The sequence below is a fragment of the Dipodomys ordii genome, unplaced genomic scaffold (genome assembly GCF_000151885.1).
Source record: "Dipodomys ordii isolate 6190 unplaced genomic scaffold, Dord_2.0 Scaffold17, whole genome shotgun sequence".
NCBI lineage: Eukaryota > Metazoa > Chordata > Mammalia > Rodentia > Heteromyidae > Dipodomys > Dipodomys ordii.
In genome coordinates this window covers 26,223,722-26,249,976 of record NW_012267233.1, presented here as the reverse complement: position 1 = coordinate 26,249,976, position 26,255 = coordinate 26,223,722, and the positions used below count along the sequence as shown (strand labels likewise).

Below are 26,255 nucleotides of genomic sequence, written 5' to 3'. Positions count from 1 at the left end.
TTATTTTCATATCCCAGGGCAAACACACAAATCAGTGACAGACAGCAAGGTTTTCTTGCAGTGAAAAGGATTTGGTGGCTTTGCTATGCTGTCTTAAGCAGTGAAGGAAGTACCAGGCTTGGAGGGCCAGAATCTAAGTGACAAATGTAAGTGATGAGATTCTTAAGGCAGGTGATCTTTGAGAAGGTGTGGCAAAAGGCTGAGCCCATTTTCTGGGGAAAGAGTTTGTGAGCCATAGGACAGAGAGGCTGGGCTTTGGGGAGCTCAAATGGAAAAATGGAAGCGCACCTCCCCACTGCTCCTTCAATCCCAGCAGCCCCAGGCACTTAGCAAGTGCTCAAAGTCACTGCAGGGTGGAGAGACGGGATTGATTATTGCTAAGGCTTTTTCTTCTTTTTTCTTTAACTAAGGGCTTTGTACTTGCTAGGCAGTACATCCACTGAATCAACTCCAGCTGTGTGTGTGTGTGTGTGTGTGTGTGTGTGTGCGCGCGCGTGCACGCGCGCGCACCCTTCCTGGTGCTTGAACTCAGGGCCTGGACGCTGTCACTAACCTTTCTGCTCAAGGCTAGCACTCTACCACTTGAGCCACAGCTCTACTTCCAGCTTTTTTCTCTGTTAATGAAGATAAGAATCTCACAAACTTTCCTGCCTGGGATGGCTTTGAACTATGATCCTCAGATCTCAGCCTCCACATTAGCTAGGATTACAGGCATGAGCCACTGACACCTGGAAACTACCCCTTTTTTGTGTGTTGGCTATTTTCAAGATGGGGCCTTACTTTATGCTCGGGGCAGCTTGTACTATGTACAGGCTTCTCCACACTACAGGGTGACAGGCATGTGACACTCCAGCCACTGTGCTTCCTTCCATAGCTGGGTTGACAGTCCTATGCCACTGCACCCAGACATATTGATAAAGAGTCTGAACCTTTCTTTTTCTTTTGTGTCTGTCCTGGGGTTTGAACTCTGGGCCTGGTTGCTGTCCCTGAGCTTTTTTGCTCAAGGTTACCACTCTACCACTTGAGACACAGCTCTACTTCTGGCTTCTTTCCTAGTTAATTGAAGATCAGTCTCTCACAATCTTTCCTGGCCGAATTGACTTTGACCATGATTCTCAGGTCTCACCCTCCTGAATAGCTAGGATTATAGTCAGTAGCTGCTGACACCAGGCTTGAATTTTTTTTATTTTTCTTATTTTTAGTAACCCCAGACTGGCTTCGAACCAAAATCCTTAGATGCCTGCCTCCTAAGTAGCTAGGATTATAGGCATGTACCACCATGTCCATTTTAAACAAGAGTTTAAAAAATAAAAAAGCTGGAGGTGTTAGAGTGACTCAAGTGGTAGAGTGCTGTCTGCAAGAGCAAGGCCCTTAGTTTAAAAAAAAAAAAAAGCCTTAGCAGCAAGAGAGTGTTTTTATGTGTTGCTCCTAGAAGTTCCAAAGTAACTTTCTTGAGATACTGCAGATGCCAGGAGTTGTTAGTGAAATGGCTAAACAAGTGACTATTGTCCGCAGAAGCTCCTGCATAGGAACATGAGGCTCGCTGGGAGCAACTGAACACTGGAAATCAGGACTACCACATCCAGTAGAAATTTCATTCCTAATGCTCAAGAATTCATCTGGTCTTCCTGGTGTTTTTTCGTGTGACAAATGACCAACTATAATAGGAAGGACCGACAGTAACAGAGGCCTGAACAATGAAGACCTTGTTTGGGGAAAACTAGACTTTCATAATGTCTTTTGTTGTCCTGTTTTGTTGATTCTTTGGTTCCCACCCCCACTGGCATCCTTACATTTGCTGGGGCTGTTGAGCAAGGCAGCAAAGCAAAGGCCACAAGAATGAGGTCCTTGAGAACTGAGTAATAATCTCAAGGGTACTAGCCACCAGCCCTCTAAACCCAGATCAAGCCTTTCACCAGTGGGGCCTAGAAACAAGACATAAGTACATTTGTACACACACATACCTATACATACACCCACACGTGTGCTTTTTTCCTATTAGGTTCATAGTCAAGAGTGAAACATACCATAACTGCTAATATTTACTTATTTAGTTAGTGCCAGAATGAAGGTTTGAACTCAGGATCTCCACTCTCACTTTGTTTCTTGCTCATGGCTAGTAGTCTACCACTTGAGCCATACCTCCAGTCTAGCTGCTAGCTGCTTAATTGAAGATGGAGTATCTGAGACTTTTCTCCTCTAGCTGGCTTCAAACCTTGACCCCAGATCTCAGCCTCCTGGGTGGCTAGGATGACAGGTCTAAGACACTGGTACCCAACACTACCAATGATTCTAAAGATAATATAAGAGCCCATGTGGAGCAAGAAATCTTCAACATAAGACCTACCAAAACCTATATAAATATACAATTAACTATACTTAGTGTTTGGTTGAGAGATTTCTAAAAGGTAACCTAGTAATCTCTCTCCTACTGCCAGAAATCATATTCCAAATTAAGGATTTGCAAAAGTGGTGTTTTATAAAGAATTACGCACTCTCAATTCCAAAATATCAGCAAATGAGTTAATTGGTTCTCAGAAGCCCAGGACCTTACCTACCCTTGACACTGTGTGCTCTGGTTTTAAACGCCAATCTCTATAGACAACCTAGGTAATCATTCTTAACCTTGAGATAACAGATCAAATCAAAGTTCAACTCTCAGTAAGAAATATTCTTCAAACGTCACTGAGGAGAAAATGTTAATCAAAGTTTCGGGACCATCAGCTACTCAGATTTCAAGCTCTCTTCTCTTGGCTATGCAAAGGTCATCACCACCCACTTGTACTTTGATACAAGTAAACCTCAATGCTTGAAGTTCTTGCAGGACTACAAAGAAACACTGTATGCCATTCAATTTTCTGGGCCATGCTTCTCCACTGTATAGAAAAAATAATTTCTTTTTTTAACCTGAAAGCAAACACAGCTCTTATCTCCTACAATTCAGCCAACTTTTGGCTTCCTTTAACTAGGCCAAATTTTTATCTGTATCCATTTAAGAAGGCTTTGTTCTTTTCCCAGAGAAAATGAGGCAAAAAATAAATATAGACAGATAGATAGTTATAACCTCAATAGAAATACCTCATTAAAAAAAAAAAAAAGAGCCAAGCACTCAGGCCAGCAATCCCAACTCAGAAAGTTGAGACCTAGAGGAATGTGGTTTGTAGCCAGCCTGGGAAGAAAAGTCAAAGAGACTCTATCTCCAAGATAACCAGTAAAAAGTTAGGCTGGTGCCATGGCTCAAGTGGTCAACCATCAGCTGAGAGCCAAAAAGTCAAGTAAGAGCAAAAGGCCCTTAGTTCAAAGTTCCAGTACTGGACAAGGGAAAAAGAAAATGCCACTATGTAGGAACAAAGTGGTAAAGAAAGTATACTTTGCCAGGTGCTTGTGGCTCACGCCTGTAATCCTAGAGGATCTGAGGATACGGTTCAAAATCAGCCCAGGAAGGAAAGTTCATGAGACTCTTCTTTTTTTTTTTTTTTTTGGTCGGTCGTGGGGCTTGAACTCTGGGCCTGGGCGCTGTCCCTCAGCTCTCCAGCTCAAGGCGAGCGCTCTAACACTTGAGCTACAGCGCCACTTCGGTTTTCTGGTGGTTTATTGGAGATAGGAGTCTCACGGTCTTTCCTGCCCGGGCTGGCTTTGAACCGCGATCCTCAGATCTCAGCCTCCTGAGTAGCTAGGATTACAGGCGTGAGCCACCAGCACCCGGCTCATGAGACTCTTATCTCCAATAAACCACTCAGAAAACCAGAAGTGGCGATATGGCTGAAGTGGTAGAGCACTAGCCTTGAGCTGAAGAGCTTAGGGACAGCGCCCAGGCCCAGAGTTCAAGCTCCACGACCAAAAACAACAAAAAAATAAAGTATACTTTGTCTTTAAAGAAGAGATTTTAAAATAGTTTTTAAAAAATCACAGGTGATTTTTCTTTTTGTTTGGTTTTTGGTTTTGGTTTTGGTTTGAGGCTTGGATACTGTTCTTGAGCTTTTTCACTCAAGGTTAGCACTCTACCCTCTTGAGCCACAATTTCACTTCTGGCTTTTTGCTAATTAGAGAAAAGAGTCTCACAGATTTTCCTGCCTGAGCTGAGCTGGATTCCATCCTTGATCTTTATATCTCAGCATCCTGAGGAGCTAGGATTACAGGCATGAGGCTCCGGCACTTGGCTCACAGGCGATTTTAAAGGTATGTTAAACAAAAATTCTAAGAAGCCATTTTATTTATTTACTTATTTTGAACTGAGGGTCTCACTCATTTGTTTCACTCAAGGATGGCACTATCACTTAAGACATACCCCCACTTTTGATGTTTTGCTGGTGAATTGGAGATAATATTCTCTTGGATTCATCTGCGTAGGCTGGCTTCAAACACTGATCCTCAGATCTCAGCCTCCTGAGTAACTAGGGTGAACAGGTAAGAGCCCCCAGTGACTTGTGAGAACATAGTTTGGACCAATTTCCCATTCTGGGGCCCCAACACACCAAAGCAAACCAAAATGCAGTCATCACACTAAGAGCCACATAATCCAGCTGAAACCCCACACAGGCCCTTCCTTACAAGTCCTTCTACCTGAATGGGACTAACAAGGAGGTCCACTCTGCCTAAACTCTTAGGAAGGAATAACCTGAAATAACCTGATACCAGCCAGTCAAGGTGGATTTCTATTTTTATTTCCACTTCTTGGCTCAACTCTTATAAAATCCACCCATACTTCTGCCATTTCCCACCAGGAGTCCTCACTTCTGTTTTACAGAAAGAAAACTATGCCATTTCAGGAATCTCCAACAGAAGACAACAGGATGTGTTGTGATTTTTATCTTGACAGGTCATTGGGTAACACATCCATTCCCCCAAGAGTGAGGCAGCCAGTTAAAAGCCAGACCCTGGTGTAATGATCCTTGCATCAGTATTTGTCAGAGGAGGCCTAAGCATTTCCTGGTAGGCAGCATTCAACATAAGCAAGAGCCCCGCACATCTCTGTTACTTCAAAAGCAGAATCCTGCAACTCTGAGCAACCAACACTTTCCTGGGGTTTAGGCTTAGACACTCCATACCTGTAGTGAGAAAACAGATCAGATCTGTCTTTACTTCCCCCCACCTTTCTCCACAGTAGGTAAATCCTGAATATCTTTCCCCACCCAGAGGTGGAAAGCTGAGTGGAGAGGTATGTAGCCAGCAATGGTGGAGGCAGAAGGCAGGCTCCGCCCACAACAGTAATTGACAGTCATGTGGGCAACTGCAAACTCCATTGCAGCACCAACACGGATATGAAATGCTATTGTAGAAATATCCTTCCTCCTCCACCTCCCCCCCCAGGAAAAAAATAATAACCCACTATATTTAATATACAAAACCGAGGCTGGAAGACCCAGCTCTAAGGATCTCTTATATGAAGGAGAACAGAAGGAGGTGTCAGGTTCTCTTTGAACAGAGGAAACCTGATACTTTGCAAGCTGCCAAAAAATAAGCAGCCTGTATTTCAAATTCAAGCCCAGTGATTCAGTATCTGTAGACTGACTTGACAGGGTGTGTGCAGAGGAAGGAGGCAGAGAAATGCCTGAAAATGAGGGCCGCCTCAGGTCCAGCTTTAATTAGAAGATACTCGTGGCTTCCCATAGCAGAATTTATCCCTTACTTTAAATGTGTGTATTCCAACAATCTTAGACACTGAAAATTAAATATAGGAGACTGTTTTTAAGTCTGCTAAAGTCCCAATAATTTAAGCATCAACAACAAAAAAGCTAGTTTGTAATTAAAATGTTTTATTGTGATATATTAATATATTTCCACTAAGATCACTTAGGCAAAGGTGAGAAAGAGGCCAGGCAGAGATGGCTCAAGCCTATAACCCTAACAACTCAGGAGGCCGAGATCAAAATATCTTTATTCAAAGCTAGCCCAGACAGAAAAGTGTGTAAGATCCTTACCTGCAATTAACCACTAAAAAGCAGGAAGCAGAGTTGTGATGGCTCAAGCAGAAAAGCTGGGCAGGGTAAGCAGACTGCCTCCTTTCTAGCACTTTCCACATCTCATTTCTCCCTTCCCCCAGACCATCACAGGACTTTTATCTCCAAAATGGCAGTAGCAAGGCTTACAGATTTTATTACAGTGGCATCATAACCCCTCACCAGTGGTAAACTTAGTAATTTCAAGGCAAACCTCTTTTGAAATTTACCACAATTTAATAATCAGCTCCATTTTGGCAAAGTTATATCTGTAACAAATTCATTTAAAATAAGGTCTCTCAGGCTGGGAATGTGGCTTAGTGGTAGAGTGCTTGCCTAGCATGCATGATGCCCTAGATTCGATTCCTCAATACCACATAAGCAGAAAAAGCCGGAAGTAGAGCTGTGGCTTAAGTGGTGGAGTGCTAGCCTTGAGCAAAAGAAGCTCTGGTACAGTGCCCAGGCCCTGAGTACACTAACAAAAATAAAATAGGGTCTCTCAAGCCAGGCATGGAGGGGCACACCTGTAATCCCAGACTTCTGAAGGCTGAGTCAGGAAGACAGCTCAAAGCCAGCGTAGGGTAAACAGCAAAACTTTGTCTCAAAAAAAACAAAGAAAAAAAGAATAAAATGTGTCTTTCAACATTATGACAGGTGGTAAAATACTGCAGATAAACCCTATGATCTTGTGTAGTTTCTTAATCCCTAAAACCTTAGACTCCCTCCCAAATCAGCAGGAAAGGCAAAGTACATCTGCCCAGGACTAAAATAAGAATCAACTATGGCACTTGCTGTCCATAAACTCTAGGCAGGGGTCAGAAGCTAAGAAGCACCTGGTAACAGTCAATATCATTAAGAAATAAAATGCCTTCTCAGTACTGGGTGAAGAGCTGGAAGGCCCAGACCATCCCCAGATCATTCTCTGTGGGCTCCAATTCACACAAACTAAATTAACTTTGACATGCAATAACAATAATAAATGAAGAAACTAAATGAAATATATTTTTCATGGGCTTTTTTCCTACTATTCCTACAGAAATAGAGACAGAATGAGGAAGAAGAAAAAGAGGACAATGTGAACAGAGAAAACATACTGAGACAAGTCATGAAATCCTTAATATAGAAGCAAAATAAACACTTGAGTGTCATTTAGTGGTTATAAACAAGGAAGAATTAAAAGAGAATGAAAAGAGAAACTGGTGGAGAGAAAGGAGAAACTCTGTCAGAGACAGAGGAAGCCAGGATACAGACAGTGGTTTGAGAGATACTCATCCATCAGGAAAACAAGGAATTGATGCTTCTCCCTGCTCCACTTAGCACTGGACAAATCCACACAGTTATGTATCTAGAGCACTTTGAGAAGCTGGCTGTCTGTTTCTAAAATCTACTATCTACAGTTATGAATGGAACTATATCCCCTGCAGTGACCACAGCCCAATACCAGGGATGACAAAGATTCTAAGTACTATAGTCCCTTCTTAGGGGATTTTAAGGAGAGAGACAGACAGACAGACAGAGAATAAGTAAATAGATATATAGATACACAGAGATAGATAACAGATGGATGGATGATAGAGATAGATAGATATAGATAGATAGATAAGATAAGATAGCGGATGGATGGATGGATGAACAGATAGATGGGTGGATAGATGGACATTTTGGAAAGAATTATAACACTGGGAAAAATAAAAGTGACTAACCCAAGAGAAAGAAATCTGTTACATTGTCTTTACTATTAGCCCAGCTTTTCATTGATTCCCTGGCTCAATCAGCAGTAACAATCCATCTAAAATTATGAGGAGAGGCAGGAGGGGCTGACAAGTCTCTTCTTTCAAGGATGACCAGAAGAAAAGAGCTGTTGGAGTACAGGTTAGGGAACTGTCACTACTCTGAAATAAAAATCATTTCTCAAAAGAAGCTGCGTGAAACTATTTTACAAACCCAAAGGCTACACAAATCAATCCCATCACCAAGACACTGGTGATAAAGCACCTGCCCACAACTTCAGGGCTGCCCTTAGAAACCACTGTTAAAATTTAAAAATCACAGTATTACTACACTTTGGCTCAAATGTCACCTCTAAGCTAAATTACTTCTCTGGCAATCAGATCACCAGGGCAAAAATAATACTTTGATTGGGCAAATATTTAATAAATGCTACTGCTCCGCAGGGTTCTTACACATTGGAGTGAATTATTGCTTATCATCTTGACTTCTTAAAGGTCAAATGCTGTAGAATCACGATTAAAATACTTTTGCATTAAAAGCATCTTAACTAAAACCAGTGGCATCCATAGCAACAGCATATCCATCCATTTTCCTCACCCTCTAGTTTCTCCTTTCATTTTATAAACATGTACAAAAGTTAAAATTCTTGCCCTTTCTACTTCCATTAAAAAAAAAAAAACCAGGACCAGTGTGGCTCATGCCTGTAAACCTAGCTACTCAGGAGGCTGAGACCTGAGAACATAGTTCAAAGCCAGCCCAGGAAAGTCCTTGAGATTTGGTTATCTCTGATAACCAGCAAAATGTCAGAAATGGAGCTAGGTCTCAAATGGTAGAGCACCAGCTTCAAGCAAAAAACGGATACAGGACAGCACCTAGGTACTTAGTTTAAGCACCAGCATAATAGAAACAAACCCACAAGCAAGTGAATCAACAGGACTTATTCCAAACTTCCTTCCAAATCATTCCAGACTTCTAAGAGGTGTGTCTCCTTTCCAGCTGCCTCCTTTCGCCGTTCTCAAAGGCCCTGCAGAATCCACCACACCTGCAGCCCTTGTTCTCATCCTCATCCCAGAGCAGAGCATTATTCTCTCTGTATTCCCCATGCAAGGTCCTCTCCGCAAAGCTGAAATACATCCACCCTCCTCCAGCCTTCCCCACGTCTGCAACCTGCAAAAGCCTCTCTTAATTCTCACTGCTCCCTCCCTTACCTGAAGGTTCTCATCCATTGCTTGCTTCTCTCTTTTGCCCTTTTGTTTTTCTTTTCTTTTCTTTTTGGTGCCAGCCATGGGGTTTGAACTCAGGGCCTGGGACTCCCTATTCTTGAGCTCCTTTGCTCCAGGGTAGCATTCTCCACTTGAACCATATCTCCACTTCAAGGCTTTCTGGTAGTTAATTGGAGAAAAGAGCCTCATGGACTTTCCTGTTCAACTTGGCTTCAGATCTCCATCTCCTGAGGAGCTAGGACTATAGGCATAAGCCACCAGTACCCAGCTTTGCTCTCCTTTTATTGCTGGGTCATCTCAACAACTTAATATCTTCAACTATCACCTATACTTTGATATGCATTCCTGCTCGTTTTCTTGGAGATCCACCTTTCACTCCATCCACATAACACTGCACAAAGTCCTCATCACCTTACACGTGGACACATGCACGTACTCACACATCCTCTACGGGCTAGTCTGGATGACACATTTCTGACTACTCCAAAAAGGAAATGACACATGGAATTTCAAGAACAGGTCACAAAAGGCCATATAGTTGGCACCTGTCTCCCCCGGGGCCTCCCTCCTAGGAAGCCTAAGTTAATCTGGAGTAAATCTGGGTACTTGGAGACCACATGTGGCAGACCACATCAATAGAGGCAGGTGTCAGAGGAAACCAACTGTTCTGCTGCTCCCAGTATCAACCACCCCTCACATGAGCGAGAGAGGCATGGATGGTCCTTTCACATGACGCTAGATTCTGTCCCCCAAATCACAGGGTTGTGGCCCTAACAAATACTATGGTTTTTAACTGAAGTTTAGAATGAGTTGGTTGGGGGGCTTTGGCAATTGGAACAGACCTCAAATATGAAGTGTCCCCCCAAAACAAATTCATTGTCTGCTTTCAATCATAGTCTCTGTTCCATTCAACCTAACCGCTTTCCTCTGCTCTTCCTTTTCCTCAGATCCCCACCTACTCCCTCAGACTAATTCTCTCCCAGAGCAATCCAGCCCCTGCTCGCCACAAGCCTCCTCACCTGTGGTGTGGAGTACAAGAGCACACTCTGGTTTACTAGTATGTTCTGCCGAGGTATTCAATTTAGATATTTCTCTGTTTTTAGTTCAAGACCAGGACTCGAACTTAGTATCTGATGCTTTCACTTACTGGTTAGCACTCTACCAATTAAACCATGCCCTAACCCCTAGATTTAGATATTTTTAAAGTAAGACTCTCACATGCCTACTACCTGTTATTGTCTGGAAAATCCAGCCCTAATTCCCAATCCTCATCCACAGGACCCTCCAGCTTCCTCAAGGATCACCTGCAATTCTGACTTTGGGTAATTCTGGAGGATTTATTAACACCTGGTTTTCCATTTTTACACCTCTGAACCTTTGCATATATTGAATCTCTCTTGAAACAAAATCTCTTTCTGACCACTTAGAAGACTCTTACTTTGTCTTTATCAGGTCAGGCTGTAACAAAACACCATCATGGTCTGAGTATCTTAAACAATACACTTTTCCTTCTCACAGTCATGGCAGATTCCATTTATGGTGAAAGATCTTTCTGGTTTGTGATATGGTCACATGGTAAACAGATGCTATTTCTCTCATATCTCTCCTTTGAAAAGGATCTAACTCCACTCCTACAGGGCAGGCCACTGTGACTTAAGGCATCCAAAGAACACTATGGGGATTATAGTTTCAACATATGAATTGAGGAGAGTAGAATACAAACACTCAGGTCTCTGCAGTCTTCAAGCTCAAGTTCAAAGGCTGGAGCAGCAGGAGTTGCTCACCTCCTCCTTGGCAGGGTTCTGCAGTATTCACAGCCAGCACTTTCTTGCAGTGGCCTAGATGTGTACCTGTCTCTCTTCACCATGAACCTAAGGGTGATCCATCTTTACACATTTGTCTCTAAATAAATGAAATGTTAAATTCCTACTGGGAACCACTGACTTAGATATTTCTCCATAAATACCTTGCATTCAGTTTCAGAATCAGTAACTTCTGAGCACCAGAGCCACTCACAGAGTTTTACTCAGAGAAGTACACTGACTTAATTCAATATCTTATAACAAGAAAATGATAAGCCAGTGCTGGGAGTATGGCTTAGTGGTAGAGTGCTTGCCTAGCTAGCATGCATGAAGCCCTGGGTTCAATTCCTCAGTACCACATAAACAGAAAAAGCTGGAAGTGGTGCTGTGGTACAAGTGGTAGAGTGCTAGCCTTGAGCAAAAGATGCTCAGGGACAGTGCCCAGGGCCTGAGTACAAGCCCCAGGACTGGCAAAAAAGAAAGAAAGGGGGGAGGGGAAGGAGAGAGAAAGAGAGAAAAAAAGGAAGGAAGGAAGGAAGGAAGGAAGGAAGGAAGGAAGGAAGGAAGGAAGGAAAATGGTAAGCCAGATTTTGGGACTTCATGTCTAGTATTCTCTGCCCTTGAGATCTCTAGTTATTTAGTCACATGCAGATAGAACCAACAGTTATACATTTCTCAGAGCTGCCTGCTGTGGTTTCTTCCACAGCTCTGCTACCTTCTGACAATACCTTTGAAAGGAAAAGGGAGACTAAATATAACTTACAGGTGGTACAGTATGTTGGGTAAGAACTGGGCAGGTGGTACACAGCTGTAACCCCAGCACTTGGGAGGTGGAGGCAGAGGGACTGTCCATTCAAGACTAACCTGAGCTATATAGCAAGACCATGCCCCCACCACCCCCCCCCAAAAAAAGAAAAGAAAACAGCCAGATACTGGTGGCTCATGCCTCTACTCTACCTACTCATGAGGCTGACAGACTTGAGGATCCTAGTTTAAAGCCAGGCCAGAAAGTCTCTTATCTCCAACTTACCAGCAGAAAGCTGAAAATGGAGTTCAAGTAGTTGGAGAATCAGCCTTTCGAAAAAGGTAAGCAAGGATACAAGGCCTTGAGTTCAATTCCCTGTACCTGTATGAACACACACATGCACACAGAGACACAGATTAGAAGCCTAGACCTGTGTGTGCCAAGTTTATATGCCCCTGAAGACGTTCTTATTCCATTCCTCCAGCCCTGCGCTTCACTTGTATATCAGCGCAGGCTCCAAGAACTTGCTAGCAAGATCTTGGAAAATGGGAGTGTGTAGAGTAGAATGCAGCATAGGAAAAACACTCAGTAAATGTTATTGCTCTGGTAAGAGTAGCAGTATTACTAGAAGAGACCCAGTCAAACAGACCTAATGAAGGCCCAGAGCCCTGTCCCTCTCAATCCCAACTTTGTCTTAATTAGTTGGAAGGCAAATGTTTCTAAAAATTATAAGGTGTTCCTCGCCCTCTAAACTGATCAGCAAAGGTAAATTGAATTTCTCTTGGGCCCCAAATTATCTTCCTAGAGGCAATCGGTTTGGTACAGGTTTTACACAGCTGTCAGCACAGAGCAAAAGAAAAAAGTCTGGCTTGTCTCCCAGGCTTAGATGAAATGGAATAATAGCAGCTCTGGTGCCAGCAGACCTCCAGGATGCAGTGGAGGGAACAGGAGGGAAAGTTAGAAAGAGCCCAGCAATAACACGTGGCATCATCTGCTGGTGTCTAAGAGAGACCCCCATCATTCACAGTTTTACTTTCTGTGGTTTTAGTCACCCAGGGCCAACCACAGCCTGAAAATATTACATGGGAAATTCCAGAAATAAATACTAGGTTTTAAATAACTTTTGATACAGTATATTGTTAGAATTTATTACAGGGAGGTATGTATAGAATAAAGCATGGTATATATCCCAGGGTCCCAGGTATCTACTGCGGTGGGGGTGGGAAGATGGTCTGTCTTAGTGCATATCGGTGAGTTTGGTAAGGCTTCAAGTAAGGTAACCTATCTGTAACAGGGGAAGGAAAGTTGGTCACCTCTTTGCTAACTGTTACAGATAGGCAAAATATTTGCATTCTACTTTCCAGTGTTGGTAGTGGTTGTTGTTTTTATAGAGGTGGGGATGGTACTGGAGGTTCAAACTTGGGCCTTGTACTTGCTGGGTAGATGTTCAACCATTTGAGTAAGGCTGCCAACCTTTTTTTTCTGATAAATTCTTTATGATTTTACCCAGGGCTAGTTGGACTTTGATCCTCATACTTATAATACCCCCCTTGGATGACAGGTGCACAACACTAGGCCCAGATTATTAAGACAGGGTCTCATTAACTTTGTTTTATTTTGGCCTAGGCTGGCCTCGAATCCAATATATACTCAATCCCTATCTCCTAAGAATCTCTATCTCCCAAGGAGCTGGGATTACAGACATGAAACACTGCATGTGGCTGCATTTTACCTCCTTTACGGAGTTTTGTCATCTTAGAAGCAAGCCCTTTCCACTACTGTCAACATACTTCTTGTCATTTTCGACTGCATTCAACTATTTCTAAAATGCACTGAGACCACACACACGTATCCTAAACTCAGGACACATCAATAGCCAACAATTAGATTCAATAGAAGAGCATAGAAAATGCGTTTATAAAAGTATTAACAGAGCCCTATGTCTAACATCCTTTAGGGAATAAATTTAGCCAACACTGTCTCTGCTATTTATATATACATGTACATTTCTCTTCTATTTACCAGATTTTCAGTGGTTATGTAAAACTAAAAGCACATTTGGAAATATATTCCCATCTCACTGCCAAACCATTTTCTTTCCCTAATTCCCTTTTCTGTCTACTCCTATCTGATTCCGTTTGAGCTACGAGTCTTTCCAAATTATTGCATGTGTGGTATGGCACATATTCATGAGTACCTACTACATACATCTGAACATATATGCACCACATATATTTGAACAAGTGCTAGGGAAATGTTTGGGTGACACTTTCTAGGCAAGTAACGGTCTTCTTAGTGGACTGGATAAAAATTTTTTCCCCATTTTTCAAACCATAATGCCTCCAACCAACCTAACAAAATAATGAGTGAAGCTTGAGCTTACTAAATTCTCAATGTAAAACTTCAAAGATCACATCTTGTATCATTTTGGGGGGGGGGTCCGGTCGTGGGGCCTGAACTCTGGGCCTGGGCGCTGTCCCTCAGCTCTTCAGTTCAAGGCTAGCGCTCTACCACTTGAGCCACAGCGCCACTTCTGGCTTTTTTCTTTTTGCTTATGTGGTGCTGGGGAATCGAACCCAGGGCCTCAGGCATGTAAGGCAAGCGCTCTACCATTGAGCCATCTTCCCAGCCCCTTATATCATTTTTGAAAGTAAAATTTCCATTTGTACAGTTGTAACACAAAATATACCCCCATGTAAGGTAATGTAAATTAGTAGCTTATCTGAAACCATTATTTTTAGTACTGACTGCAAAGTCCTGAAAAGAGAATGCAGAAACTCAGAGAAGGAAGTACTAAGTATCACTCAGCCATGACATGGTCCAAAAATGTCACTTAGAAAACATTTATTCTTAATACTATATTAAGAACCAAGTCAAACCAACAAAACCAAAACAAAAAGAACAATATAGACAAACAAAGGCTAACAATCAATAAGAAAAATAAAAAGCTAAGAAATAGGGGAAGAAAATGGCTTGGCAGGGAGACAGAAATATGGATGCCAAATGACCCTTTGCCCACAAAACACAAAGGTTTAATATGGGGTGTGAGGAAGGAATAATGAGATAGCAAAGACATAGTACTTCCTAACAAAGTACAGAAGTAACAAATGGTGTCAAGAGAATATGAATGACTGACTATATCTAAACCTTTCTAGTAAATACAAATTTAAAATCCAGAGAGATGCAGTTTTCAACTGGAAGATTCATCATTCTTTTTTGTAAAGGTAGTAACACTGCAAAGCAAAAGAAACAAAAGAGTAAAAAAGCAAACTACGGGGCTGGAGGTATGGCTCAGCAGTACAGCACCTGCCTGAGACCCTGAATTCAAACCCAAGACCACACACACACACAAAAAGAAACACGAGAAAATACTTCCCCACAACTCAACAACCACAAATCACAGGATCAAAATGGACCAAAGACTTAAGAGACATTCCCCCAAAGAAGATACACAAATCTCAACAACAACAACAAAAAAGCAAAGATGGCTCAATAATACTTACTATTAGGAAAATGCAAATCAAAGACAAGAATAGAGCAAAAATAGAAATGTTGACAAAAATGTAGAGAAACTGCAATCCTGCACACTATGAATGGTGATACGTAACGATAAAGGCATTCAAGAAAACAAAATGGAGATTCCTCCCAAAAGTAAAAACAGAATTGTTATATCATCCCACACAATCATGTACATAAACATATATATTACACAATATCACATGTGTGTGCTATGTTACATGTATGTGATATTTACACTACATGTGTGTGGACTGAGAACAGTGTTTCAAAAGGTATCTTTCTGTTCGTATTCTCCACAGTACCATTCACATCAGCCAGGTAACAGTAGCAACATAAATGTCCACTGACAGATCAATGGTAAACATGGGACCTACATAAAATAGAATACCATGCCCTCACAAAGCAGAAAACCTGCCATATGCTGCACCGTGGATGAATGTTAGGGATATTGTGCTAAATGAAATGTCAATCACAAAAGGACAACTACAACATCACTTCTTCCTCTTATGATGTAAGTCTAACACTAACACTCAGAAATGGTAGTTACAGGGGACAGACAATATGGAGACAACTTGTTCAATGGCTGACTTTCATTTCTACATGATGAAAACATTCCAGAAACCTGTTATACAAGGAACACCACTATATTGTACATCTAAAAATTAACATGATAAATCTTCTGTTTTTTTTTTTACCATGAGAAGAAAAAAGGGCCATGTTTTCCAGAAAGTGATTCAGCACAATTAAAACACACACACACACTATTGTCCTTGACAAGTTTCAGAAAATCTACCTCACAAAATTTCTCTTATACTAGTTACAGTGTAACAGCCCACACTGTAATAGGGAAACAGCTAAATGAACAACCAAAAATTACAGTTTAAGAAACTGTTTTAATGATACGATGAAGCTCTTTTTATCAATAGTACCTAAATAAGAGTATACAAATGCATACTGTAAGGCCCGGTGATGTGTACCTGCAATCTCAGCTCTAAGCAGAGGCAGGAAAATCATGAGTTCCAGGCCAGTCTGGGCTACATAGTGAGAACTTGTCTTAAAAACAAACAAAACTTATATGTATAATCTGACCCTGATGAACACATACTACTGAGGTACTCAATAAAGAAACAAACCAATTTATTCAAATTAAAGAGAGAAAAGAGGGAAAGGGAAAAAGAAAAGGAAGCTATGAGCATTTCTCTTTTCACTTAAGACAAGTTGATTGCAAGATGGATTTGATAATAAAATGTGGTAAGAAGAGCAAGGAAAAAAGCCCTTCCAAACATGTTTGCATGAAGCTATAATAATTAAATAATTATACAGCTTACTTGCTGGCAATGAGTGTGTGTGTGTGTGTGTGTGTGTGTAGGAAAAAACATAGGAATTCGGTAATAACAACAGTGGTATTTCAGATTGGTAGAGGAAAAATCCATTAGGCAATGAATAGTGCTGGGCATCCAGGAAGCTAATTAGGGGGTGAAGGTGTGAAGATTCATACTTCACACTTCATATCAAAATAAACTCCAGATGGATGAGAGATTTAAATGTAAAACATAAAGCCAGAAAAAAGAAACACAAAGTCAAAATGAGGAAGGCATTTCTAGAAACGATTCAAAAGCAAAAAGCTGTAAATAAAAAGGGCACTTGTTCATATCTCTGCTTAGGGAAATAAAATGACCATAAAGTCAAATTAGGCAAAGAAATATATTGACATTTCCTACCACAGATAGAGGACTACATTTCATAAAACACAGAAAAAAGTAACATAACAGAAAAAAAAAGTGGTACCAGAAAACTGGTAAGGAAAAGAGAAAAAGAAGTATAGATCTCACACATATCAAAAGAAGTAAGTGCACACACATATTCCTGTTAAGAAACACACATATGCTTGTCTTCTAGAAGGTTTGCAAGGCAGGAAAACCCTGGCTGTCGGCCTGGGGAGGACACCACACGCTTCTGAGGCACAGAATTTGGTGTGAGCAACACTAAATAGTCACATTCTTCTAAGAATTCTTCGTAGAGCCCTATCAGCCTTTGTAGAAAATGACACACTCACTGCAACTTGGTTTTTTGGTTTTTAGTTTGGTTTTTGCTGGTACCAAGGTTTGAACTCTAGGCCTCACACCTGCCAGCCTGTGTGCTTAGTTGGTGCTCTACCCCTTGAGCCACACCTCCAGTCCAGCATTTTGCTAAGTAACTGACAATGGGGTCTCCAAACTACTCTGCCCAGGCTGGCCTCAAATTTTGATTCTCCAGGTCTCAGGCTCCAGATTAGCTTACAGTAGATTATAGGCATTAAACCACTGGCACCTAGTTTTCAGAGTAAAGGAGAGACACACCACCCAGAATATTCCACTTTGGCTTACTGATTCTTGTGAACTAATGACCTAATAGCTAAGAACAGTAGGCACAAGCAGGCAATCTGACATAGCTTTTCTTCCTGAAATCTGATGAGACTGCCATATAATAGATGCCCTTACTATGCCAGGAGGCTGGGGCTTCAACTCTGGGTTTAGGGACCATCCCTGAGCTACTTTTCGCTCAAGGCTAGTGCTCTACTACTTGAGCCACACAGACTTTCCTGCCCGAGCTGGCTTTGGCTTTGAACCACAATCCTTAAGTAGCTAGAATTACAGGCTTGAACCACTGGCACCCAGCTGAAAGAAGCATTCTTGCAAACAGCCTTATTAAACTAGCTGCCCTGTGTTAGCAACCTTTCTACAACTGCCAGTCTTTACTCAAACAACTACCCAAAACCTTAGGCGTAGCCAATCTTTGGGTCTTCAATTTTCTTTGGAGGCTCCCAAATACAAGTCAACTAGAAAAAAATCTGTGTTCTGTTCTCCTCTTGGGCTGTGTGTGTAGATTTGATCCTGTGCTCAGAAGACCCTGAGAAGATAATTGTCTCCTCCCCACAAGAAAACACTTAAGTGTTAATCACTGAGGAGCAAGGTACATGCTGCCTATCACAGTCATAAAATAGCCTGTGTATAAACAAGTAAACAAATGGCCATGAAAATGACATTCTGGACTACAGATGTAGCTCGTGGTAGTACATTTGCCCAGCATGCACAAAGTCCTAGGTTCTATCCCTAGCATCACAAAAAAGAAGAAAAGGAAAAGGAAACCTGTTAAACATTGTTATATACCTCGGTTTACATAATACATCTACACATACATGTTTTAGGTATGTATATGGACACAAACATACCTGTTCAGAATCTCTCTGAATGGTCTAGGCAGGAGCTGTAACCACCGTCACTCAAGGGAAATAGCCCAGGAGATAGAGACCAACCACAGATCAATATTTTGCAGCCTTTTAACCATTTTGAATTTTGTATCATGTGCACTGATTGCCAGATAATGCTAGTCAAAATACATTAAAATTTATTTTTAAAGACACTGAGTTTGGTATCATTTATTTATTTTTTTACTTATGCAGTTCAGAGATTTTAAATGCAGGGCTTTACCTCACCCTTTTTTGGCAGATCTGATACTTGAGCCATGCCCCTAAACCATTTTTGTTTACAGATGTAAGCCACCACTCCCAGACTCTGATTGAGTTCATTAGAAAAGGCAAGTTATAAAATGGGTGGATGTTCAATACGATTTTTTTTTAGTGTTTTGTTTGTTCAAAAGGATAGTTGTAAGAATGGTTACGAACCAATATGTTAACTATAATTTTTCAAAGTAGGATTACACACTTGTAATCTTTCCTTATCTCACATCTCTATTACTGACTTTTCAAAAATGAACAACTATTATTTGTATAAAACAAAGATTTTTACAATCTTCCACTGACTTCCACTAAGAATTTAAGTTCTTTAATCCCTTTTGTTTTTAAATAAAACCATGCTATAATTATGGTTTCAATATAGCTGATATCTATCCATGATTAAATAAAATTTGAGAAAGTCTCTGAAGAGGAATTTTACAACAAGCAGCAATGAAGCAATAAGCTCACTCTCCAAAGGAAAGTTAAATAAGCTCATGCTCAGTAGCAGGGGAACTGGGTGCTCCTTTGTTTTGAATTGTGCGAGGAGGATGGTATTTGTTTTTATTGCATGCACTGATGATTCTGTTTGGAGATCTTGCTAGCAGATCACAACCCCTCCCACCACTCAGCTTCTTCCCTGAGGACCAAGCAGGCAGCTTTATGAAAATAAATGCAGGAAGTGGAGAGGGGCTAACAAAGACTTTAGCACCATATGGAAGTGCACAGTGTTGCCCAAAAAAATTAATAGCCAGCAAAGATCAGCCCAGAGCCTGTGAGTAAAACCATCCAGCTGGGCACCATTGGCTCAAGCCTGTAATCCTAGCTACTCAGGAAGCCCAGATCTGAGGATGACAGTTCCAAGCCGGCTGGGGCAGGAAAGTCTGTGAGACTCTTATCTCCAATGGCCCACCAAAAGGAAAGTAGAACTATAACTCAAGGGGTGGAATGCTAGCCTGGGTGCTAAGGAATAGCACCTTAGCCCGAGTTCAAGCCCACCACGGGGGAGGGAGGGGGGGTGTCAAAAACCTGTCATCCAACCTGCTTTACTTTTAATTAAACAGCATCCCACGGCCTCTTTCTAAGGCATAATTACAATGTTGAAATGCTAATGTGACCAACATAGTTGGGTTATGCCCCTCTCTGTAGGCTCTTGGCTCCAGCAACCTTTCCTCCCCCCCCACCCCGCCCGCTCTCGACCCCATAAAATAATAAAGATTTTTTAAAATTTAAACTAATAAAATGTTTAGTGGCTAGGTGACTGTAGCTTCAATTTAACAGCACTAAACTAATGGTTATTACTTACATAACAGAGTACTTGCATTTAAATATTTGTTTAGCCCATAAAGGAGGCAGGAGGCTTTTTACACAATGTAAGTTCTACTTAGCAAGTCATGCTGCTCTTTCAAAGTAGGAAATGCCACACACATTAAATGTGCTGGGCTCTGCTTAATGCTTAGAAACCCTTAATGCTTAGAAAGGCCATGTGAGGTTTAAGGTATTGAATATTTATTGAATGCTCAGTGTATAAGCAGAATACTGTATACAATATTGTATATGGGTATAGGAGAACGTACTATAATCTGAATCTCCTACTACAGAACATACTCCTGAATATATATGGTTAAAAATACGAACAAAAAGCTGGGTGCTAGTGGCTCATACCTATGATCCTAACAACTCAGGAAGCTGAGGTCTGAGGATCACGGTTTGAAGCTAGACCTGGCAGAAAAGCCCGAGACTCTTATCTCCAATAAACTACTCAGAAAAAAGCCAGAAATGGGGCTGTGGCTCAAGTGGTAGACTACTAACCTTGAGCACAAAAAGGCTTATGAACAGTTCTTAAACCCTGAGGTCAAGCCCCAGAACCAGAAAAAGAAAGAAAGAGAGAGAGAAAAGAGAGAGAGAGAGAGAGAGGGAGGGAAGAAGGAGGGAGGGAGAGAGGGAGGAAAGAAAGGGAGGAAGGGAGGGAGGGAGGAAGGGAGGGTGCTAGTTTTTAAGCTCTATAGCTAGTTGACTCCTTTATGTAAGCTGAAGAAAACATCATTTTCTTTCTCGATTTTTTGTGTTTCTTTTGCAAAACTGGGGATTGATCTCTAGGCTTTATGCTTGCTAGGTGCTCTACCAATGAGCCATGCACCAAGCTCCTTTTCTCATTCGTTCTTTCAGGGTAGAGTCTCTATGTCTAAGTCAGCTTGGACTGTGATCTTCCTAGTTGTGATTCCCTGAGTCACTGGGAATGACAAGTACAAATAGCCAAGCCCAGCCATTGATTGAGATAAGAGTTTCAAAAACTTTTTACCAAAAGAAAATTATTGTTGACTTTTATGCAAAAAATTAAAAATTGTAAACTTTAAGAAAGCTTTTATGAATAGGTAACATTGTTCAAAAAAAAGAAATGTCCTCATAATCTGACTTATGAAATGGTAAGCCCATTTGAACACCTTAATAATAACAATAAAATTATTTTTAAAAATAAAAACTCTTTAATGCCCAGGCTAGTCTTGACTCACCATCTTCCTATCTATGCCTACCAAGTAGCAAGGGTTACAGGCTTGAGCCACTGCATCCAGAGAAGACATTTTCAATACAGAGACAAAAGATAGGGACCATTTAGTTTTACAGCAAGATTTACTGCATTGGTTTTTATGAGAAAAATGAAAGAAAACTCCATGAATAAAAAATTGAAGTTAATGGGCTGGGAAGGTGGCTCAGTGGTAGAACGCTTGCCTTGCATGCATAAGGCCCTGGGTTCGATTCTTCAGCACCACATAAGCAAAAAGAAAAAAGCCGGAAGTGGTGCTGTGGCTCAAGTGGTAGAGCGCTAGCCTTGAGCTGAATTGCTGAGGGACAGTGCCCAGGCCCGGAGTTCAGGCCCCATGACCAGACCCAAAAAAACAGATAAATAAATAAAATTGAAGTTAAACCCCCAAACTCCTAATTTTGCAAAAAGTTTACAACTCCAGAGACAATCATAGTTATCTGTACCTTATTTCAGCTTTCCTAATTTGCTGGAAAACATCAGATTTTAAAATGGCAGGTTCTGTCCACCTCATCAACTTTAAGTCAGGAGTTTCTTGCCATAGATTCAGGACAGAGACAACCCCACTGTCATTACAAAGGTACATGAAAACTTCTCCAAGCCCAACAAAGCCTTATCAGCAACTTTCTTTGCCTAACCACAGAGTTCTGCTTCTTGAGAATAGAGAGAAGAAGAAAAATAAAGAAATAAATAAACAAGAGGAAGTGGGAAGCAAGAGATTGCCTTGGCGTGACACAGCACCTGCCACAGGAACAGACTAGTGCGATGGCAGACAAGCAGAAGAACTGGCAGATGGCAGCAAAAGTGTAAAGAAGTCACACGGGGGCTGGGAATGTGGCTTAGGGGTAGAGTGCTTGCCTAGCATGCATGAAGTCCTGGGTTTGATCCTCAGTACTACATAAACAGAAAAGGCTGGAAGTGGCACTGCGGATCAAGGGGTAGAGTGTTAGCCTTGAGCAAAAGAAACTCAGGGACAGTGTCCAGGCCCTGAGTTCAAGCCCAGGACTGACACACACACACACACACACGCACATGGCTCTACCCCAGAAACTTTCACACACACACATACACACACACACACACGGCTCTACCCCAGAAACTTTCCCAAAACAGGCTGGTTAAACACAGGGACTGAAGATAAATGAGTATACTCACCAAAGAAAGAACACATTTGAAAATTACAGAGAAAGACTCATCTTCCAAGCAAAGAACTAATTCAAATATATCTTAGAATTAGACACTTTAGAACTTGTCATAGGGGCAGGGAAAGTGGCTCAGTGGTAGAGTGCTAGCTTGCCTTGCAGTCATGAGGCTCTGGGTTCCATTCCTCAGCACCACATAAGCAGAAAAAGCCAGAAGTGGTGCTGTGGCTCAAGTGGTAGAGCATTAGCCTTGAGCTGAAGAGCTGAGGGACAGCACCCAGGCCCAGAGTTCAGGCCCCACAACCGACCCAAAAAAACCCAAACTTGTCATAAAACCACACAGTATATTTGCAGAAACCTGCAGCAGTACCAATGATCATGACTATTACCACCCAAACCCCAACACACAATCTAGTAAGCATGGGCACCAGTAGCTCAGGCCTGTATTCCTAACAACTCAGGCTGAGATCTGAGAATCATGGTTTGAAGCCAGCCAGGGCAGGAAAATTCCATGAGACTCATCTCCAATTAATCACCAAAAGTCAGAAATGGAACTGTGGCTCAAGTGGTAGAGCACTAGCTTTGAGCAAAAAAGCGCTCTCTCGCTCTCTCTCGCTCTCTCTCTCTCTCTCACACACACACACACAGTCTCTCTAATCATCTATATCAACAGCTTTTTAAATTTACATTGACAAGTACCAAGCAGGATTCCAAAAACATCATGCTAAATATGACAATGTAAAAACAGACTAGTATACAAACATGCATTCACAAGTTTGTTTCCCATCACCCCAACTAAAACAAAGGAAATAATGCTGGCTCACATGGTGGGCCCCTTAGACAGCCTACCAGTGCATACAAGACCAGTAAAGAGTTTTCTAATTCATTTGAGGGCCAGCTATGAGCAAGTTACTGTGTTACCCAACCCATCACAGCTGATCAAAAGCAGATATATGTCCCATGCTCAAGGAGCCTTAACTCTACAGACAGTAATTGTGTATGTGTATAGATACAACAAATAACAAATGTATAAACATAACTATATACTATATATATATAAGGTTTATAAGCACTCTTGTAATTTGAGAGGAGAGGAAAGGAGGAAGGAGTGGAAAATTCCACAGATTCTATCTTACAAGTTATCAAAAATAAAAACAAACCAGTCTATCTATATATGGTGTATGGTTTTATTTAAACACACGTGAAAGCAAATACTGCAGACACATAAATTAAAAGCGTTATGTTAGGGCTCGAACTTTCCACTTGGCAAATGTGACTTCATTATCGGTGCAAAGCCTTCCAACGCATATCAGTGTTACAACCCTGGCTTATTATCAAGAGATCTCCAGGAGGAAGCAATATTTAAATGGGGGGGAGGCGGAAACCATGCCCTAGCATTGCTGTATCTCATACAATAATTTTATTCTGAGCAATTTCACCTGCTTTTTTAAAGGGGGGGGGAGGAGCAGCCGTGGTAAATAGCTTTCACCCTGAAGGGCCAAAGAAGACCCTGACTGTGAAAGCTCCCTTCCCCCAATTACACCCACCAACTGGGGACAGCGTGCTGGCGACGCGTCGACTTCCTCAACCACAGCCAGGGGCTCACACGCCACAAAACCAGCCTAACCAACCACCCAAACTAGAAGAGGGCAGCAAGTCTTCACAAGTCCGGTCCCATGCGGAGAGGCAGGCGCCACCCCGTGTGCGAGGCCATCACAAGACCGGGCTGTACGGGGCTCCCCGCGCCGCCGCGTGCTCCGCAGCCCCTCCGCCGCACCCCAGAGCCCTCTCTCCCTCCCCTTCTCCACCCCCTTCCACTCGGTTCCCCCCAGCTCTGCCCGCCCCAGGATGCACGCTGGATCCAGGATCTCGGAGGGAGAGAGGCTCGGGCACCTGCAGGGCTCCGGGGCCCTTCCCTCACCGCGCCCACCCCAGGACCCCCGGGGCGGGGGGCCACGTCACCTCGCCGGGCACCCTCACCTTGCTCGCTGCGCTCCATGTCCGCGCCTGGCCGCCGGCAGACCCGATCGCCCAGATACCCCAGATCTACCCGGATCGCCGGATCTCCCGCGAGCTCCTCCTCGCCTGCGCCCGCCCGTGAGTCCCCACCCCCAGAGGCGTCGGGCGCGGCGGCGCCGCCCGCCCCCGGCAGGAGCGAGCGCCTTACCCGGGCGTCACCCAACCACCTGACCCGGAGACCGGTGCGCGCCGCCACGTCGGCGCGGGCGGGCAGGGAGGGCGCGGAGGGCGCGGACACCGCAGGAAATGCGGCCCGGGAAGGGGGAAGACCGGCCCGCGAGCCCGGGAATCGCCATGCAAGCCGGGTGGAGGCTGCTGGCGCGCCGGTGGGCGCCCGCGATCCACCCGCAAGTTCTGGACAATGTCAAAAGTTTCCTCCTAGGTTTCGGAGCTGTCTTTTTCTTTCCGGCCGTGGGGCACCTGGCCTCGTGTCCTGATCCAGTAAAAACAAGAAAAGAGCACTGGGAGCTGATTATGCCAAAGGTTGATGGCGTCTTCTCACCTCTGTACATCACCGACGAGGTCAAAACACTGCGCAGGCCAACGCCACCGAGAATGTTGGAAAAAAATAGTGATGGGTCATAGAAAGTACAGATTTCATTTAAGGTGGCAACTGAACGTGACTATTCTGAGTGCAGGAGTGGGAATCACACGGAAGTGAAATAAATCACGTGAAGTGGCGAAGAGCTTTAAACTTGCCACGGGGAACAGACTATCAACAGATCTCCGGGAGATGCCTTTTGAGGCCCCATGATCCTTGGTCAGAGGAACGCGTTGTGAAGTCTCTGTAATTCTGCCTTTAGGTGTTCTGCGTTATACTGTTTGAAGCTAGTTTGATCAAATGCGTCCTAAGATGGTAACTCAGTTTCATTAGCCATCTGAGATTCTTAAGGTTCTGTCTGGAGACTGATTACAGTTCCACATTCACTAGACTTTTTTGTTTGTGTGTGGAATGCTGTTTTATTTGGTTTAATTCCATTTGGTTTTTTAGACAGGGACTCATGTAGTGCAGGCTGGCCTTGAATTCACTATGAAGCCCATGTTGGCCTCCAATTCTGGATCTACTTGTCTCTGCCTTCCAAATGCTGAAACCTTACAGATAAACACCATTGTGTTCTGCTTATTAGTGTTGAGGAAGAACACAAGTTAGCCACTTAAGGGACAAACAGTTGTTGGAAAAACCAGTTTTTGGAAAAGTTCTCAGAAAACAATCGAAACTGCAATTATACCCCTAGCAACTGCCAGTTAGACAAAGGGTTGAGAAACACAACCCCAGTTACTGGAAAATGGTCAAGTTCCTGGAAAAAGCAGCTGTAGGGTCATTAACAGTTAAAAAAAATATACTATTGCCTGCATTCCTATGGTTAGTCTTATGTAGCCCAACCAATGATCTGCTTGTTGTGCATGACTTAACCAATCCTGTAATCACTAAGCTGGAAAGCCTCTACCCTTACTGGACATGATTATGCCCCTAACCAATGAGCCTACCCCGAAATTTGCCCGTGAAATGCTGACCAATTATATGGAAGCCCAAGAACCTTAAGCCAATCATGTAACTGCTAGGATGGAAACCCCCCTCTTGCTGGAAACCCTATAAAAACCCTGCTGAACATGTGGCTGGGACTCACAACTCTGACCAGCTGCTTCGGTTGTGAGTCCAGGCTCGAGCTTGCAATAAATGGCTCTCATGTACTTGCATTGGATTCGGTTCCTTGGTGGCCTTTGGGGTCTGTGGCCTGGCACAACAATTAGTATATTTTATTTGTAGTTACCAGAAGTAGCTTCACGTTTCCCATCTCTGTCCTATTTATTATACATTATGCTTCTTCCCACTGGCATCTCCAGTATCTTCCTCTGTGAAACTTCTTCTGCTTTTCCCAACTGGAGATCATCTTGACTCCTCTCACCATCCCTGCTTATTCATTCACCCCTGGTAGTCCAGGCTGGCTATTTTCACAACCAACTAGCTTATAAGCTCTAGGAGGGAAAGGTACATTTTGATCATCTTAACATCTGTTTAAGTATACCATGTATGTTACAATTTGAATCTTTTTTTGTTGTTGTTGTTGTTGGTTGTGGGCTTGAACTCTGGGCCTGGGC

The 26,255-nt window shown here is 42.7% G+C and overlaps 1 protein-coding gene across 1 annotated transcript in view; it reads right to left on the bottom strand.

The window, feature by feature from the left end:
- The window catches only part of Tpd52 (tumor protein D52), an 84,594-nt gene extending 60,118 nt beyond the window's left edge, over positions 1-24,476 (bottom strand). The window contains exon 1 of the mRNA XM_013012502.1: positions 24,117-24,476. Within this exon, the coding sequence (XP_012867956.1) occupies positions 24,117-24,135 (19 nt within the window). The 5' untranslated portion in view covers positions 24,136-24,476. The remainder of the gene's footprint in view (positions 1-24,116) is intronic.
- Between the last annotated feature and the right edge of the window lie 1,779 nt (positions 24,477-26,255).